General features: G+C 42.1%; 1 protein-coding gene across 4 annotated transcripts in view; it reads left to right on the top strand.

Annotated features, from left to right (window-relative positions):
* Positions 1-16,097, top strand: part of ISM2 (isthmin 2) — a 41,856-nt gene that overhangs the window by 19,494 nt on the left and 6,265 nt on the right. For 3 of the 4 annotated variants that reach the window (XM_069092309.1, XM_069092310.1, XM_069092311.1), the window contains 4 exons: positions 6,848-7,096; positions 11,676-12,027; positions 13,863-14,003; positions 14,443-14,520. In XM_069092309.1, coding sequence (XP_068948410.1) covers positions 6,848-7,096; positions 11,676-12,027; positions 13,863-14,003; positions 14,443-14,520 — 820 coding nt within the window. Of the gene's footprint in view, positions 1-6,802; positions 7,097-11,675; positions 12,028-13,862; positions 14,004-14,442; positions 14,521-16,097 lie in introns of all 4 variants that reach the window. The other variant, XM_069092308.1, reaches the window with a different exon arrangement.

Genomic DNA, 16,097 nt, shown 5'->3' with positions numbered 1-16,097 from the left:
TTATAACTGATACTCTGACATGGTCAGAGTACTTCATCCACCATCATTTTCTTGTTCCTCTGACAGTATAATTCTTAATTTAACAGTATTTAGAGTATGAGAAACTGCTTCTATTATAACATTCATAATACCAATGTTTACCAGTAACAATATCAGAAACAATTATGATGTACCTAAATTTAAACTTCAAACCAAAATCAAGTTATTATCAATCTGATTATCTTAATTTAGTAATTTCCAAATTGCTTTGCACAGAAAATCGTTCATCCCATAGCCATTGACACAAACCTCACACCTAAGAAAGGTTTCACTTAAGGTTGACAAACATAATAATTATAAAATAAACCTTCAAGTATGGGAATTTCCTAAAACTAATTTGGTGTTAAAATGCTCCTAATATAAATTTCCCAAGATATTGTATATTCACACACATCCAGGTTAACATATATATATAAGTATATATGTATATATAACATATATACTTATATATAACATGTATACACATACATATATGTTATATATAACATATACATATATAATATATACATGTATAACATATATAAGTACATATAACATATATACTTAGATGACTCAACAGCTTCAGAATAGTAATAATAAAATTGTTTTTAACATCAGAGTTCATAATTTTTCCAAATTACATAATTTAGCCAAAATTTTAAGTGAAATATCAACGTTATTTTTGCCTGTTTGTAACCCAAATATAAGTTTAAATTAACAAATTTTATAACATAAAAACCCAATACACGTGCAATACGAAATTAAGATTTTTTTAAATAGCTGTAATATTATTCTTACTTTAAAAATGTTTCTTAAGTTTACTTAGCTAAATAGACTTTTAGAAACACAATACAATCTCAGAAAGATGGCAACAGAATAACAATGAATATCAAATAACATCAAATGACTTATACAATAATTGGCCTTACCAATTCTGGCATGAATTCAAAGTTAGAGAGATACCAAAATATGCCAGTCATTATATTTTACAATCACTATACAGTTCTGATCACAGGTGTTTCACAAATGTTATTGATTTTCCTTTTACAAATTCAAGGAACAAGTCAAGCTGAGATAGTAAAAAAACTTCCTTCCAAGCAATCCCAATATCCTAAAAACCTTCTATTTTTTTAAGCAATCCCAATATCCTATTTCCAATTTCTTAATGATTAATTCTCAGAATTTGCGAAGATATTTTGTAAAGAAATTATAAATTTCCCAAATTAAAAATTTCAAATTATTACAACAATAGGGAGAATTTTGGTGGACTTTTTGAAAGTGAGCTTTGAATCTGCCAATCTCAAAGCTCCACACTTAATTGGCTTTGATTGATCAGGCAGGAGATCTAGCCTGCCTGCTTCTTTGATCAGAGGGGAGGGATTCCCAAAGAGGGGCTCATCACCCCACCTTCCCAATGCTCTCACGAGGAGGGGAAGGACCAGCACAGTAAAAAGTTTTGCCCCTCCCCCCCTTTGAGTTTTTGGAGGACTCTGGAGAGTCTCTGTCCCAGGGGCATTCATTTTTCCAACGGCCTAACTCTTTACAGTAAGCGCATTGGTCCTTTACAAGAGGGGTGTGGGTACCACGTGATTTAGAGCCCACTTGGGTACCCCATTTGGGAGTCTGAGGTGCAGCCACAAGGACCCGGGCAAACTTCTTGTCTGCTGTATCAGAGGGGCTGTCCCTGTTGTCATAAACCTTTTGGGCAATTTCTACCAGCAAGGATATAACCATGCGCTCAAAACCCTCCTGTTTCTGTATTTATTCCGAGGGGAAGGCCGGCTGAAGCAGAAAAGGGTTTTACTGAGGGCTGATAGTTTGCCCCAGTCTGGGTGGGGGGGGGGGGTGCCAAAGGGGACTCGGGGAGGTTGGAAGTCCCGAGGGAAGTCCCGAGGAGTTAGGAGAAGAGGGGCGGGAGGGGGTCGAGGGTTGTAAGGTGGTGGGGATTTAGACTCCTTGCTATGACCCTGTAGGATTTTTGAGAGAGGTTTTGTTTTAGGAGTATCCGAGGGCGGGTGGGCCACAAGGATTCGGATGCCCCTTTGGAGAGAACAGTTCCTAAACCAGGGAGGGGGATAGGTGATGAGATCTAGCCAGACATCAATATAAGGGAACTGATCTGGATGTCCTGGATTCTCTGTGACCACCTGCCACACTGATTGGAACATTTGCTTGTTGAAACTTCTCTGAGGGGGCCAGCCCACCCCAAACGTGGGCCACTCATTCATGCAACAAGAAATTAGTTTTCTCTTCATGGGGACCCCATAATCTGCCCCGTCCTGATAGGCTACTCTAAAATGGCTTAGTATGCAACCCAGAGGAGTTTTTTGATGTACTGGCTGGACCTTCCATGTCCTAGAATGAAAAGACAGACCAACAGTTTAGTCTTATAAACAAATATGTCTTCCCAGTGGAAATCAGAAAAGCTCCCTTGGAGGTACTCATCTGGTAGCCACTCGAATACCTGCTTTGCAGAATAAAAACGGGGAGACTTTAAGCAAATGAGCTCAAGATAAAACTTCACAAAGACAGACAATAGTCCCTAGCTGCTTGCTTTGGCCCCCGCAGATACTGAACAGGAAGCGAATGAGCTCAAGAGAGTGCAAGACACACAAAGAACATATAGGACGCATACCAACAAATAATAGTCCCTAGCTACTTGATTTGCCCCCGCAGATACTGAACAGAAAGTGAATGAGCTCAAGCAAGTGCATGACACACAAAAACATGCAAACATTAACAACCAGAATACTGACGGTTGAGAGGCTTTGGTGTCCCAAAGCTTAGCCGGGGAGGAGATGCCCCTTGCACAAATGGCTACGTCTAGTCCTCCACCCTCCAGAACAGAACTAGAACAGATTTTTAACCAGAACAGATCTTTACTCACCCCCAAACTGGAGGTCCTGGATCCACTAAAGACCAAATGAGGAGCAACTCGGAGTCAGGAGGCAGATGCGATCTTTCCTTCTTTGAGACCTAGGGCCCTGGAACGTCATCAGGGGCTATCCCCCCTAGGGATCAGGGCAAGCAGATGCCTACCTCCCAAGGCCAAGAGCTCTTCTTATTCTGGGATCTTTGTGGTGCCACGTAACACTGAAGATCTCTATAGGGCTTCCAATTTATGTTGTGCATAAAAGGAGCAAGACAGAAGATCCCTGAGATTAAAATTGGAAGTGGATTTTATTGCCGTGGGACTGCCAGGGTCACAGACAGTAACTTGGCATGAACAATATGCTGGTTTTTAAAGAGATTACAATAGTCAGGTTAAGTAAACTGAAACTACAGTCAGTGATTGGTCAGTGTATATTTGAATTTTCCCTCATTTTTTTCCTAGACTGAACCCCCACTCATGGGTCAATTAGGAGAGAGAAGGGAGGGGTAAAAGTTATGCTAAAATGCCTGCTTACAGATCAATTAAGGGAAGGGAAGGTGGGGTTGTGCTCAACATAACCATAGGTGACCCTCATGGTTCAGTCCTGAGCCCTCCTCTCTTCTCCCTTTTTTTTTACTTCATTTGATGATCTCATCAGTTCCCTTGGATTTAATTCCCATCCCTATGTTGATGATTCTCAAATCTACCTATCCTGTGTCAGAATCTTTGCTGACTCTGCAGTCTTACATCTCCAAAGGCCTTTCAGATATCTTAAACTGGATATCCAATAAACATCTTAAACTTAATATGCCCAAATCGCAACTCATTATCTTTCCTTCTAATTTCTCCCCATCTCCTACCATCCCTATTACTATAGAGGGCAACAGCATCCTCTCAGTCGCTCAAGCTTGCAACCTAGGAGTTATTCTGAATTTGTTACTATCACATGCTCCTCCTCATCCAATTTATTTCTAAGGCCTGTCTATTTCACCTTTACATCTTTGGAGGTAATAGGGAGCCATTGAAGCCTATTGAGTAAGGGAGGAGGGGGTGACATGGTCAAACTTGTGCTTTTGGAAAAATCACTTTGGTGAATAAATGGAGGATGGATTGAAGTGGAGAGAGACTTGAGGCAGATAGACCTACCAATAAGCTGCCAGTATTTTGTCTGTATGTTTTGATGTTGTTTTGCCAGATTCATGTTGGTGAAGGACAGTGCTGTTGTTGCAAAGATCCTGGAAACTTGCTGTTGGTTCAGATGCCCTGAAAAAGGATTTTCTTGTTGTATGTTTACAGAAATTCTGGCAGAGGGTCTTGCTGATATTTTCGGGTTTTTGTTTTACTTTGGTTTTTGTTTTTTACTTTTTGGAGGGCAACTGGGGTTAAGTGACTTGCTCAAGGTCACACGGATAATTTTTATGTTAAGTGTCTGAGGCCGAATTTGAACTCAGGTCCTCCTGATTGCCAGGGCTGGTGCTCTATTTACTGTGACACCTAGCCAACCCTTTGCTGATATTGTCAGGGGTTCAGAGATGGTTCTACCAGTTCTACCAAACCCGCTGAGAATGAATTGATGAGGACACTGGCAATGTATATTGTGGCTTTGTTAAGCTTTGTCTTCCCAGGAACAGAGATTGCTGAGACCTTGCCTCAGGTCAAGATAAAGAAAAGACCTCTCCTTGGATATAGAATGATGTGATGATATCTTAACCTTCTTGTAGCTCAGGGGTAGATGGCCTTTCTGCTCTCCACTGCCCCTTTTGGATGAAAATTGTAATTCAGTTGTGATCCAGGAGTGGGAAACTTGACTTTTTTGTGTTCTGTGATTGACCAAATGAATGTACTTTGTTTATGATTGAAATGTGATTGACTAAATGAATGTACTTTCCAGGGGTGGAGTAGTACTTGGAAATTATTGAATTACACTTGGTGGATGCTATATTTTGATTTTCTCTTTTCTGTGAATGTTTTGCCTTAATTTGTCACTAAATAAAATAGAGAGTTACTATGCTGGTGTTCTGAATCTTGCCTTTGCTTGGCATTACACAAGCTTATTAAGATAGTCCACATAAGGTGACAAGGGTCACACAAAACTTCATGTTTGATCTCTGTCTCCCTTTCCTCATCTGCTGGATATTAGCGCCTACCTCACAGGGTTATTGTGAGGATCATTTGAGAATTGCTACCTATTGTTATTTATGTCCACCCCCTGTTAAGTTTCTGGGTAGAAATGCCTTGGAGCCAGTCTGAGGGATAGATAAGCATCTCAAAACAGCTAAGGAGGGTGGGATGTTTGTGGAGAGGCGGGGACTGGACTGGGCTATGTTTTGGGGAGGGGGGTAATATCAGAAATTATGAAGAAGACAACATCAACAACTATAAGGTTCAGGTAAAATAATAGAATGCTGAGGACTAAAAAGGGAGAATCAGAGAAGAAATTAGCTGAGATTCTTTTTCTGACACGGAGTACTTGTTGGACTAGATGGTACAGGGTCCCTTCCAACTCAGATTTCATGCTTCTGTGATATGTGGGAGAGGAAAAAAATAGGAGAAGAATATAGGAGAGAAGGGAGAGAAAGGAAGAAAAGAGATAGTGTGTGGGAGGGAGAAGAGAGATGGGATAGAGGTGTGGGAAGGGGAAGAAAGACAGGATGAAGACATAGGAAAGAGAAAAAAAGATGGGATGGGGATGTAGAAGGAGAGAACTGGAGAATGAAGGAGAGAAGAGAGATGAGATTGATGGGGGAGGGATAGAGAAAGAATGGGATGGGAAAGAGAGATGTTGTGATACATGAAACAAAGAGGATGGAATGGAGGCTGTGGGGGTAGAATGGTAGTGGGACAGGAGGAGAGGGATGGGAAAGGAGACAAGATAGGGTTGGAGGAGGAAGGAGAGAGATGGGATAGGATAAATGTTGGGAAAGATAGGGAGAAGGAATGAGAAGTTCTAGCCCAGCTTGTCTCTTCCCATAGCTACTCTCCTTGTCCAACAAACTAAAACTCTTGGGTTCAGTTTCCTCTACTTCAAATGCCCAATGTACACCGTAAACTGGTGGTGTTGTTGGTACTGTTTGGGAAGGTGATGATTTTAAGGATCAAGCATCCTCTCTCCTTGTACCTTTTCTTAAATCCTTCTCCTCCGGAGTTCTGAGGACTCCTAGTGGAAAGCGAGAGGGCTGTCTTTTATCAGAACTGGCAATCGTGCTAACAGCATGGCGTAGTGGAAGGGGCACTGGACAGGGAGCAATATACCCGGGGTCTAGTTGTGGCTGTTGCTGTGTGACCCTGAGCAACTCACTAAGTCTCTCTGGACCCTGATTTCTTTATCTGTGTTACACTAGATCTTTTAAATTCCCTTTCCAAACCAAATATTATGTGGTTAACTGATTGGTTTGTTAAACATTTGTTGAGTTTCTACTGTACAGCAAGGCACTGTGTGTACTGTGTGTTTCTACTGGATTAGAGAGTTTCCTACTGAGATTGGAATAGCACATTGAAGTCAAGGACAGTATCATTTTCCCTTTTCCATTCCCCACAATGGCATGTGTGTGTACACATATACATACATGAATATATACATATATAATAAGTACTTTAGTAAGCCATTGATGAGTGAATTCTGAAAATCATCATTATACCTTTCATTAACATAGCTCTTTATAATTTTCAAAGCCCTTTCATATTCATCATTGATTCAATCCTCACAGAAATTTTTCAACATAGATACAACAGATCCCCATTTTACATAAGGGGAAACTCAAGCTCAAGACCATTACAGAAATTACCCAAGATCATTTAGTGAGTTAGTAGTAGGAACTGGGATTAGAATTTAGACATCCTTATTCCAGATCTAGTGCTTTCATCATCACTTGGGTCAGCACCATTGACTTTATTAATACCTCTGTTCTCTAGGAGGGGTCCTTGACCTTGTTCCTGGCCATCTCTCTATTTCCTCAGATTTCTACCTCACCTGGCCCCATGTTACCCCAGGAGGAGAAAGCACCATTGTCCTCCCAAACCAGGAACCAGGCTGGGCTACGACGACATAAGCGTCGTGGCATGTCCCAGCCAGTGACCCCAACCTATCAAGTCCCAAAGGATGGTGGACCCCCTACCACACAGGAAGCTTCTCCCTTCCTATTGGAACTGCAGAGCCTTCCAGGATTGGCCGACGTAGACCTCAGCGCCCAAAACCCCAACATCCAGGTAAGTATCTGGTAATGTGGGTCAGAGAACGGAGTGAAGGTGTAAGGGAGTGGGGTGGAGTAGGGGAGAGACTGAACTCCTCTGGGAGACAGTATGGTGAAGTGCAAGGAGCCCTGGGTTTGGAATTAGAGGCCATGACTCCAGATCTTCAATCCTCACTGTCATCTACTGTCTGTGCAACCCTTCACTTACCAGGGCATCAGTGTCTTCATCTGTCAAACAAGGGGCTTGAACTAGATGACCTCCAAGGTCCCTTCCATCCATAGGGCTAAATCCTATGATCTTTTGACTCTAGCTGTCATTTGAATAGTCACATCTATGCTTGGAGGATAAAGGAGTTAAGATGAAGGGTGTAGAATCTTCAAAGTTTTTTCCAAATTTCAGCCTTATGGTCAGTGCTTTTAGAAATGGAGGCTAGAGGGGCGGCTAGGTGGTGCAGCGAATAGAGCACTGGCCTTGGAGTCAGGAGGACCTGAATTCAAATTCGGCCTCAGACACTTAACACTTACTAGCCGTGTGACCTTGGGCAAGTCACTTAACCCCAATTGCCCCTCCAAAAAGCAAAAAAAAAAAAAAAAAGAAATGGAGACTAGAGTCCTCTCCCTTTCCATTTCATACAAATGAGTTTTGTTCAGGGATTAAGAACTTTATAGTAGGGGCGGCCAGGTGGCTCTGCGAGTAAGAGCACTGGCTCTAGTGTCGGGATGACCTGGGGATCGAATCTGGGCTTCGACACTTAGCACCCACCCAGAAACACCTGGCCGTGTAACCGTGAGCAAGTTACTTAACCCTGATTGCTCATAGAAAAAAAAGAACTTTATAGTAATTCACATACATATAATGTTTTAAGTTTTGTAAAAAGTTTTCTTCAAAACACTCCTAAGAGATAGGTAATACAATTTTTTATTATCCCTACTTTAGAGTTGAGGAAACTGAGGCTCAGAGAGGTTAATTGACTTCCCCAGGGTTATAAGACTAGCAACTATTGGACCCAAGGCTGGAACCCAGATCTTCTGACTCCAAATCCAGTACTCATGTTACTACCCATCTCTGCCTCAAACTATAAACACTTGAAAATGTAGTTTGTTCCTCAAACTGGGAAAACTTAGGAATTGAACAGTTTGGGGCCATCTGCCTCTTTTTATACCAAAGTGCTTTCTGGCTTCTGTTTGCTGCCAGAAGTAGGGAAGACTGAGCACAGGCGTAGAGTACCTTGGGAATCCTTGGCCCATCCAATTCCATAGAGGCCCAGACTGGTTCAAATTCTGTTTTTTCCTTCAGAGAGCCATTGTCCAATCATGGTTGAATCTGAGGGTCAGAAATGTAGAATCCCAATGCAGGCTGTATGGAGAAGAATGCAGACTTTGTTTCCCTATCAGCCCCCATTAGTCACAGCTGGCATAGAGCTAGGGAGAATGGTTAAGGGAATGTAGCTTAGGCATTCAGCTGTTTCTGGGTAGGCTAGACCTTGGCATAGGAAGGAGCCCATCAAGGAGAGAGTGACTTAGATAAGGTAGATTCTACTTTTGGTAATTCCTAATGATAGCCTGAAAACCCCAGAAGCACCACTATCCATGGGTTTAAGTTATCCACAGAGTTAAGACAAAAGGGGTAGAATTTCTAAAGTTCCTTCCAAATTTCAACTCTTTGGTCAGGGCTTCTAGAAATGGTGAACAAAAGTCCCACAACATAATGTAATATAATATAATCAATATATTTATATAATATTATTATGTTGGATTATCCTATAATTGTTATATTCTAATATATAAGCACATGTAATTATAATTCCATTTTATAGCATGAATATATGTTGTGAATATTATGGGTCACATAATACTGTATCATAGCATAATATTACCACTGTCCATTACTTTCATAAGCTCTTTCTTAGCATGTTAAGTTGTTAGAGCACTAGATCTGAAATTAGAAGCCTGGGTTTGAATCTTGGCTTTACTACCTACTTATTCTCTCTAGGCTTCAGTTTTCTTATTTGTAAAATGACTGGGTTTAACTGGATGGTCTCTGAGGCCCCTAAAGTCCTGGGATCTCATTTTTTCCTCATAATCATGCCCCATAAGAGAGAAAAAGCAGGCAGTATTAGAATCTCTGTTTTGCAGAGAATGAAATGTTGGGCCAGAGGAGTAATGTTTTTTCCTAGGTCACACAGCTTGTTAGTGGCAGAGTTGTAACTAAAACCCCAGCTGTCTCCCAGACTCAGGCTATTTCAGTTAGACTCTGTTGGCTGTTATCCTGGACAGTGCTCCCAACAGATGAAAAACTGAGGTAATCTCTTCTCCATTTGCCGTAGGAAGATTCATTATTTCCCAAGCCATAGGTGTTGGGGCTGAGAACACTCCCTGTCCCTCGCCTTTAAAGGTTAAAGGAGAACCTTTTAATTCATTCCCTCTTCTTTCTCCCTTGTTCCCTCTTGAGGGGACTGAGAGAAGGGAGGTAAGATGGAAAAGTACAGGGGCTTAGATCAAGATGCTAATCTTGGCTCAACTACCAAGCCATATGATCTTAGTTAGCTATGAACCTCAATTCCCCCATTTTACAAATGGGGAGAATACTATCGGATCACATTTGCCTTTCATTCAGACCATCATTCACTTTGGAGTATATAGTACAGTATTATCATAATAATAGTCAATAAAAGCTAGCATTTATATACTATTTTACAGATATAGGTTCCAATTAGTGCAAATAACAATCCTGTGAAGTGGCCAAATGTGGAATTCACACAATTCAAATTTAAGGTTGTGTAAAAATATGGTCATTGGAAATATGGAAAATATGGTCCAATGGAAACATGCAATGAAAGTTCAAATAATACAACCACTTCCCAGGGTTCGTTACTCAAGCTAATTGGGATCTTCACAACAACTTTGGAGCTATTATCCTGCATTTTACAGATGGGGGAGCTAAGACAGACAGAGATTATGTGACTTTCCCAGGGTCACATAGTTAAGAGGTGTCCAAGCCTAGACACTTATTCATTTTGCAGAATGAGCCTTCAAAAAGAAAGTAAAGCTAACTGTGCTCAAGGGCATTCCAACACTGGTAATTCCCTGCCATGGCCTGAATACATCAGAAACAACACCATTCTTCATTAAGGGTGATAATAATATCACATTAATATGGCACTTTCCTCCTTGTATCTTCACCACAACCTTTGTGAGGAAGGCAAGTTTCTAAAGTAGAAAGAACTCCAGATTTAGAGCCAAAGGAAGTGAGTTCAAATTCTAACTTCTACTTACTACCTGTGTGAGCTTGGGCAATTGATCAATAAGCATTTATTAATTGCCTACTCTATGCCATGCAGAGAGGCAGCATGGCATAGTACATAGAGAGCTGACCCATGAGTCTGGGAGACTTAGGTTCAGATTTCACCTCTAGGTGACTAGGTAACTCTCAAAGAGTCTGAGTCATAAATGTGCCTGTTTTTAGTGGTGGGAGTTTCGACCCCACACCAGTGAAATCACAGATCATTCAATCAGTAAACATTTATTAAGCTCTTAACTATGTGTCAGGCACTGTGCTAAACTCTGGGGATACAAAGAAAGATAAAAGACAGCTCCTGCCCTCCAGGAGCTCACAATCTAATGGAGAAGAAAGAAAGCATGCAGACAAATATACACAAATTACATACAGGGTAAATAGGAAATAATTAAAGAGGGAAGGCACTAGAGCTAAGAAGAGTTGGAAAAGTCTTCCCGTAGAAGATGTGATTTTATTTGGGACTTCAAGGAAGCTGAGGTCAGTAGGTGGAGTGGAGGAGGAAGGGCATTCCAGGCATGAGGTATGTCCAGAGAAATGCCCAGAGCCAAGAGATGGAATGTCTTGTGGCCAGTGTCACTGCATCGGAGAATATGTAGTGGGGAGTAAGGTGCAAGAAAACTGGAAAGATAGAAGGGGGCTAGGTTATGAAGGGCTTTGAATGACAAATAGGATTTTGTGTTTGATCCTGGAGGAGACAGGGAGTCATTGTAAAACAAACAAAAACTTTAAAAGATACAAGAAAAAAAAAATGTTCTGAGCCTAGTTTTAGGCAATCGACTCTCTCTTAGCTTTAGATTCCTCATATGGAAAATAAGGGGGTTGAACTGTGTCACAACCCCATGGGGTCACAAAAAATTTGACAACAGTAAAAGGTTTCTAAACGTGCAATGACCAAAAATTAATTAAAAATCAAATGCATCATGAATCTGAGGTGTTTCTTATAGTGCTTGTCTGTGTTGTGGGAAGCCTTGGTTCTGAACACACTGCACGCACACTTTATACTATGTATGCCCTCAGGCCACACAACTCCAACTAATGCTGCCTGAACTGAAAAGGGATCAGGAGTGGGAAAAGTTTAAGAAGCCCTGAACTAGATGACATTCTAAGCTCCAAATCTATGATCCTGTCGGTATCTTGCCTCCCTTCTAGGGTCACTATGAGGCACAAATGAGATTCTGTATTTGAAAGTATTTTGTAAACTGTAAAGTACTATACCATTACTATTGTTGTGGACAGAAGTGGCAGTTTTGCTGCTGAGATCTTCCTGACTGCCCAACCTGGCATCCCCCCCACCCAGGTGACCATTGAGGTGGTAGATGACCTACAGGCTGAGATGGAGATGGACTTGTTGACAGAAACCAGTGATTACTGGTCCTTGGGCTCCCCCAGCTGGCTCCCCGCCAAAGAGCTCTTCTGGCCTCTGTTCTGGGGCTATACAGAGGGTGAGGAGGGAGGATCTGGGCCCCAGCCAGAGGGAAAAGCCCTCAAAGAGGAAGAGGGAAAGGAGGACAATGAGGAAAATTATGCAACAGAATATGAGGAGGAAGAAGAGGAAGAGGAAGAGCCCGTGCTGAGTGGAGTGGGGAGCAATTGGAATCAGAGGTGGCCAACACCAAAGACCTGGGATTTCATGGAGAAATATAACTATGGTAAGTAGTTGGTACACTGGGGACTGTACGCTACCCTAGGACATTCCAGGATGGGAAGAGGGGTCCAAGAAAGCACAATGTCATAGGGAAATGACAGAGTTGAAGAGATCACTCTTTTGTGAATTGGGCACAAAATAATAATAATAATAATAATAATAGTTTGATTAAATGATTCTTGATTTTACATGAACCTATGATCTATGTGACCTTAGGCGAGTCACTTAACCTGTCTTGGCCTCAGTTTCCTTGTTTGTAAAATGAGGGAATTGGACTGGATGAACCCTGAAGTCCCTTCCAGCTTTAGTTCTACAATCTTTCCACCAAGCTAGATCAAAAGACCTCTGTGTCATAGGAGATGGTATCAAAATTAGAGATAGGAAATAGACAAGTGATTTAATTGATATCAAGAGCTGGGTGAAATAACTCCTACTACCAATGCAGGTCAGCCCAGGAACCTTCTCTGCAATTTACAGTCTTAAAGAGTTACCTAGAATATTGAAAGGTTAAATGACTTGACCAGGGTCACACAGCCCTATATGTCAGAGGTGGGACTTGATCCCAGGTTTTCCCAGTTTTGAGACAATCTCTCTATCCACAACTCCAGAGGTGTCAAACACTGAACCCAAGGGCTGCACGACCCACAATGCTTCCAAGTGGTCCCCAAACCAGATTAAAATGTAATTGGGAAATATCTAATAAAAGAAATAAATAAAACTTGAGTAAAACTTAAAAATTAACTGAATCAATATATGCCTGCAAGGATCCTTATGTATGGTTTAGTGGCCCTGTTTCAATTCAAGTTTGACCCCACTGTACTACACTATGAGTGGAGGAGGAGGCAGTTGGAATCAGAGATGGCCTCTCTCTTTAAGAGCTGCATAGGCTAAAAAAAAAACTTCAATTGTTGGCTGACCTTCTGGTGGTGAACTTCCTCTCTCGAGGGAGTGCTTTGTTCAAGGCCATGAAGTCACTGGCAAAGGTAGGACCAGAATCAATCGGCAAAACAAGCATTTATTAAATGCCTCCTCTACCAGGGTCTGTGCTAGGTGCTGAAGATGCAGAGAAAAAATAATAATCCCCACTCTTAAGAGGTTTGCAGTCTATGGAGTCCATATATGACCAATGAAATCTTATCTCTGAGCAGGTGAGCAGAAAAATGCCCTAGACTCTCAAATTCACCTAATTAATCTAACAGGTGAATTTAGAACCATCACTCAATCAATAAACATTTATTAGGCACCCACCACTATGTGTGCCAGGTACTGGGGTTACATCAGGTAGAGCTCCTAACTCCATCTCCACTGGAGTTATCAGCAAGGTAGGAGTCTCCCAAGAGAACTGGGATAAGACATCTGTGCACCACAGCCAAGTTGCATTTGTGAGCAGTTCAGTTATAAGGAAAAAAATGTAGCTTCACTGAGGGTTTCAAATCTTTACTGTAACACATACTGCTTCTCACAAAATAAAATACTTAAGTACCATGGAGAAGAGAATTTTCTGGCATCAAGAATTTTTGCATTTAGGGAAGGCTAGGTAGTGCAGTGAATAGAGCACCGGCCGTGGAGTCAGAAGGACCTGAGTTCAAATCCAACCTCAGACACTTAACACTTACTAGCCTCGTGACCTTGGGCAAGTCACTTAACCCCAATTGCCCTGCCTTCCCCCCTGCAAAAAAAAAATAAAAATAATCTGTGCATTTATATTTTAAAATACCCCACAGTGTTCCTCCTTGGACTATCCCTTCCCCATTCTTGCCCTCATATCCTAAGCAGCTGTTCACCTAGAGTACCCCTCATCTCAGTGAATCTATCATATTCTCCTTTCTCTGCTCCCAGATTATGAAGTGGAAGGAGAATGGAGCCCCTGGTCCTCCTGCAGTGTTACCTGCAGCAGCGGTGCCCAGAAGAGGACACGCTCCTGTGGCTATGCCTGCACAGCCACAGAGTCTCGGATGTGTGAATTGCCTCGATGCCCTGGTGAGAGCATGAGCTTTGTGAAGGGGCAGCTAGTGTGGGTGAGCTTATAGGCTAAGTGCCCTGGGAACTGGGCATCCTTATGCTTACATGGAGGTAACTAGGATGTAGGCTTGGGGGGTGAGGATGTGTTGGAGGAAAGCAAGGAGTACAGTCCCGTGCTAGGCTCAGGAGTTCCTAGACTTAGCCTAGGTCCCATTGGACCTTCCCAGGGACTGGCGGAAATAACAAAGGATCCTGCCTAGCACGGCTCTGTTACCCTCCAGGTGTGGTTTCAGTGCTGTCCATCTCCAGCCTCCAATCCCAAAGTCTACCTCTTCAGCCCACTTGACACCCACTGGGTTTTCAATGTTGAGGAATAGAATTAAGGGCTTAAAAGTTTGCTGGGACTTAGGGAGGAGAGAAGGTCACTGCTTTGCACTGATTTTCATTTTTACTAAAGGAACAGAGAGCAAGACAGGCTTTCCCAGTGAGGATTGGCTGCCTGACATCCACAATGACACCCAAATGCTTGGCTCAGGTCAGTACAGAGTTTGGTCTTGAACTGGAATTGGGATGGGGATGGTGATGGGGATGGGGCAGGGATAGGAATAGAATCATCTACTGTGAAATCTCACATGGATAAGAAATCTCTCTCCTTATTAAAATAATAATGTAGCAGTCCTCTAATAAGGCTCAGGCCAGTCACAAAAACCCTTGAAATTGTATTTCTTCCCAGTAGGGGAAGAAATTTATATAGCATTTTAAAGTTGAAACACTTTATTCACAGTTAACCCTCTGGGGCAGGCATGCAAATGTCATTATCACTGCTTTACAGATGAGGAAACTGAAGGACAGAGAAGTTACATGACTTGGTCAAGGTCACACAGCTATCAGGTATCAGAGTCAGGACTTGAAACCAGACCCATGACATCCCAGGTCTAGTGTTCTTTACACTACACTACATTGCCTCTTGGAAGCAACTAGGTGGTTCAGTGGATAGAGCACTCCACCTGGAGTCAGGAATACCCAAGTTGAAATCCCGCAGCTAATACTTACTAGCTGTGTGACCCTGGGCAAGTCAATTCACTGGAGAAGTAAATGGCAAATCACTCTAGTATCTTTGCCAAGAAAACCTTATACAGAGTTACAAAGAGGCAGACATGACTGAACAACAGTATTGTCCCTCATCTCTCCAGAGGTAGCATGGAACAGTGAATGAGGCCCTAAACTTGGGGGCAGGCAAATAGGGGTTTAAATCCTACTTTGGACTTATTAGCTCTCCTTTTGGACAAATTATTTCAACTCTTTCTGCCTGTTTCTTCCTGTAAACTAGGAGCTTTAAACTAGAGAACCTTTCAGGTCCCTTCCGGTTCTAAATCACAGATTCTTTGAGCTTAAACGTCATCTGGATCAATGTCTTAGCAGAAGCATCTGACAGCCCCTCCTTGAGACCTTCTGTATCGGTGACTAAACACAGTTGCTTTTCAGGCAGTCCATTGATTTAGAGCAACCTGAACTAATAGGAAGTATGGCCATACCTTTCTTTCTGAGCCATGCAGTCCCCTCATTCTAGCAAGGTTTTTCTTCTCTTGAGGAAAGAGCTAGGAGTCCCAGGCTAACCACTAACTCTTCCTACCCAGTTGATCACTTATCAGAGTCTAATGGAATCCATTGTGAGTAGGGAAAGGGGATGAGGGGACTGAGCTGATCCTCTGAGGCCCTCAGTTTCCTCCTCATTGTATCAGAGGGGCAAGGTCATTCTTGCCTTGAGCTGCCAGGTTTTATTTTAGGGAACACTGAATAATGACTCGAGAGGAGGGGAGATGGTACTGCCTGCTAGCATATCATCAACACATTTCAAATGTATGACCTTTGTGTCTTAGTTAAAAAAAAATAAGGACAGGAACCTGCATTACAAGGACTGTGAGGCAGTCATAGCATTGCCATACTTCATACTTTTCAAGGTGAGACACTCTGAGGGTCTTCCCCTCCTCGATTAATTCTTTTATGAAGGCAAACTAGGCCATCTTACTCCTTAATTCTTACCTGGCCCTTAACTACTGAATGGTGTATCAGCAATGCCATATTCACAATGCCTATAGAGATTACAAATAT

The sequence above is a fragment of the Petaurus breviceps genome, unplaced genomic scaffold (assembly GCF_028583685.1).
Source record: "Petaurus breviceps papuanus isolate PSGF00001 unplaced genomic scaffold, PetGlider_PUasm1.0 189, whole genome shotgun sequence".
NCBI lineage: Eukaryota > Metazoa > Chordata > Mammalia > Diprotodontia > Petauridae > Petaurus > Petaurus breviceps.
The sequence above is the reverse complement of the archived record's forward strand: the minus strand, read 5'-3'. Positions and strand labels throughout refer to the sequence as shown.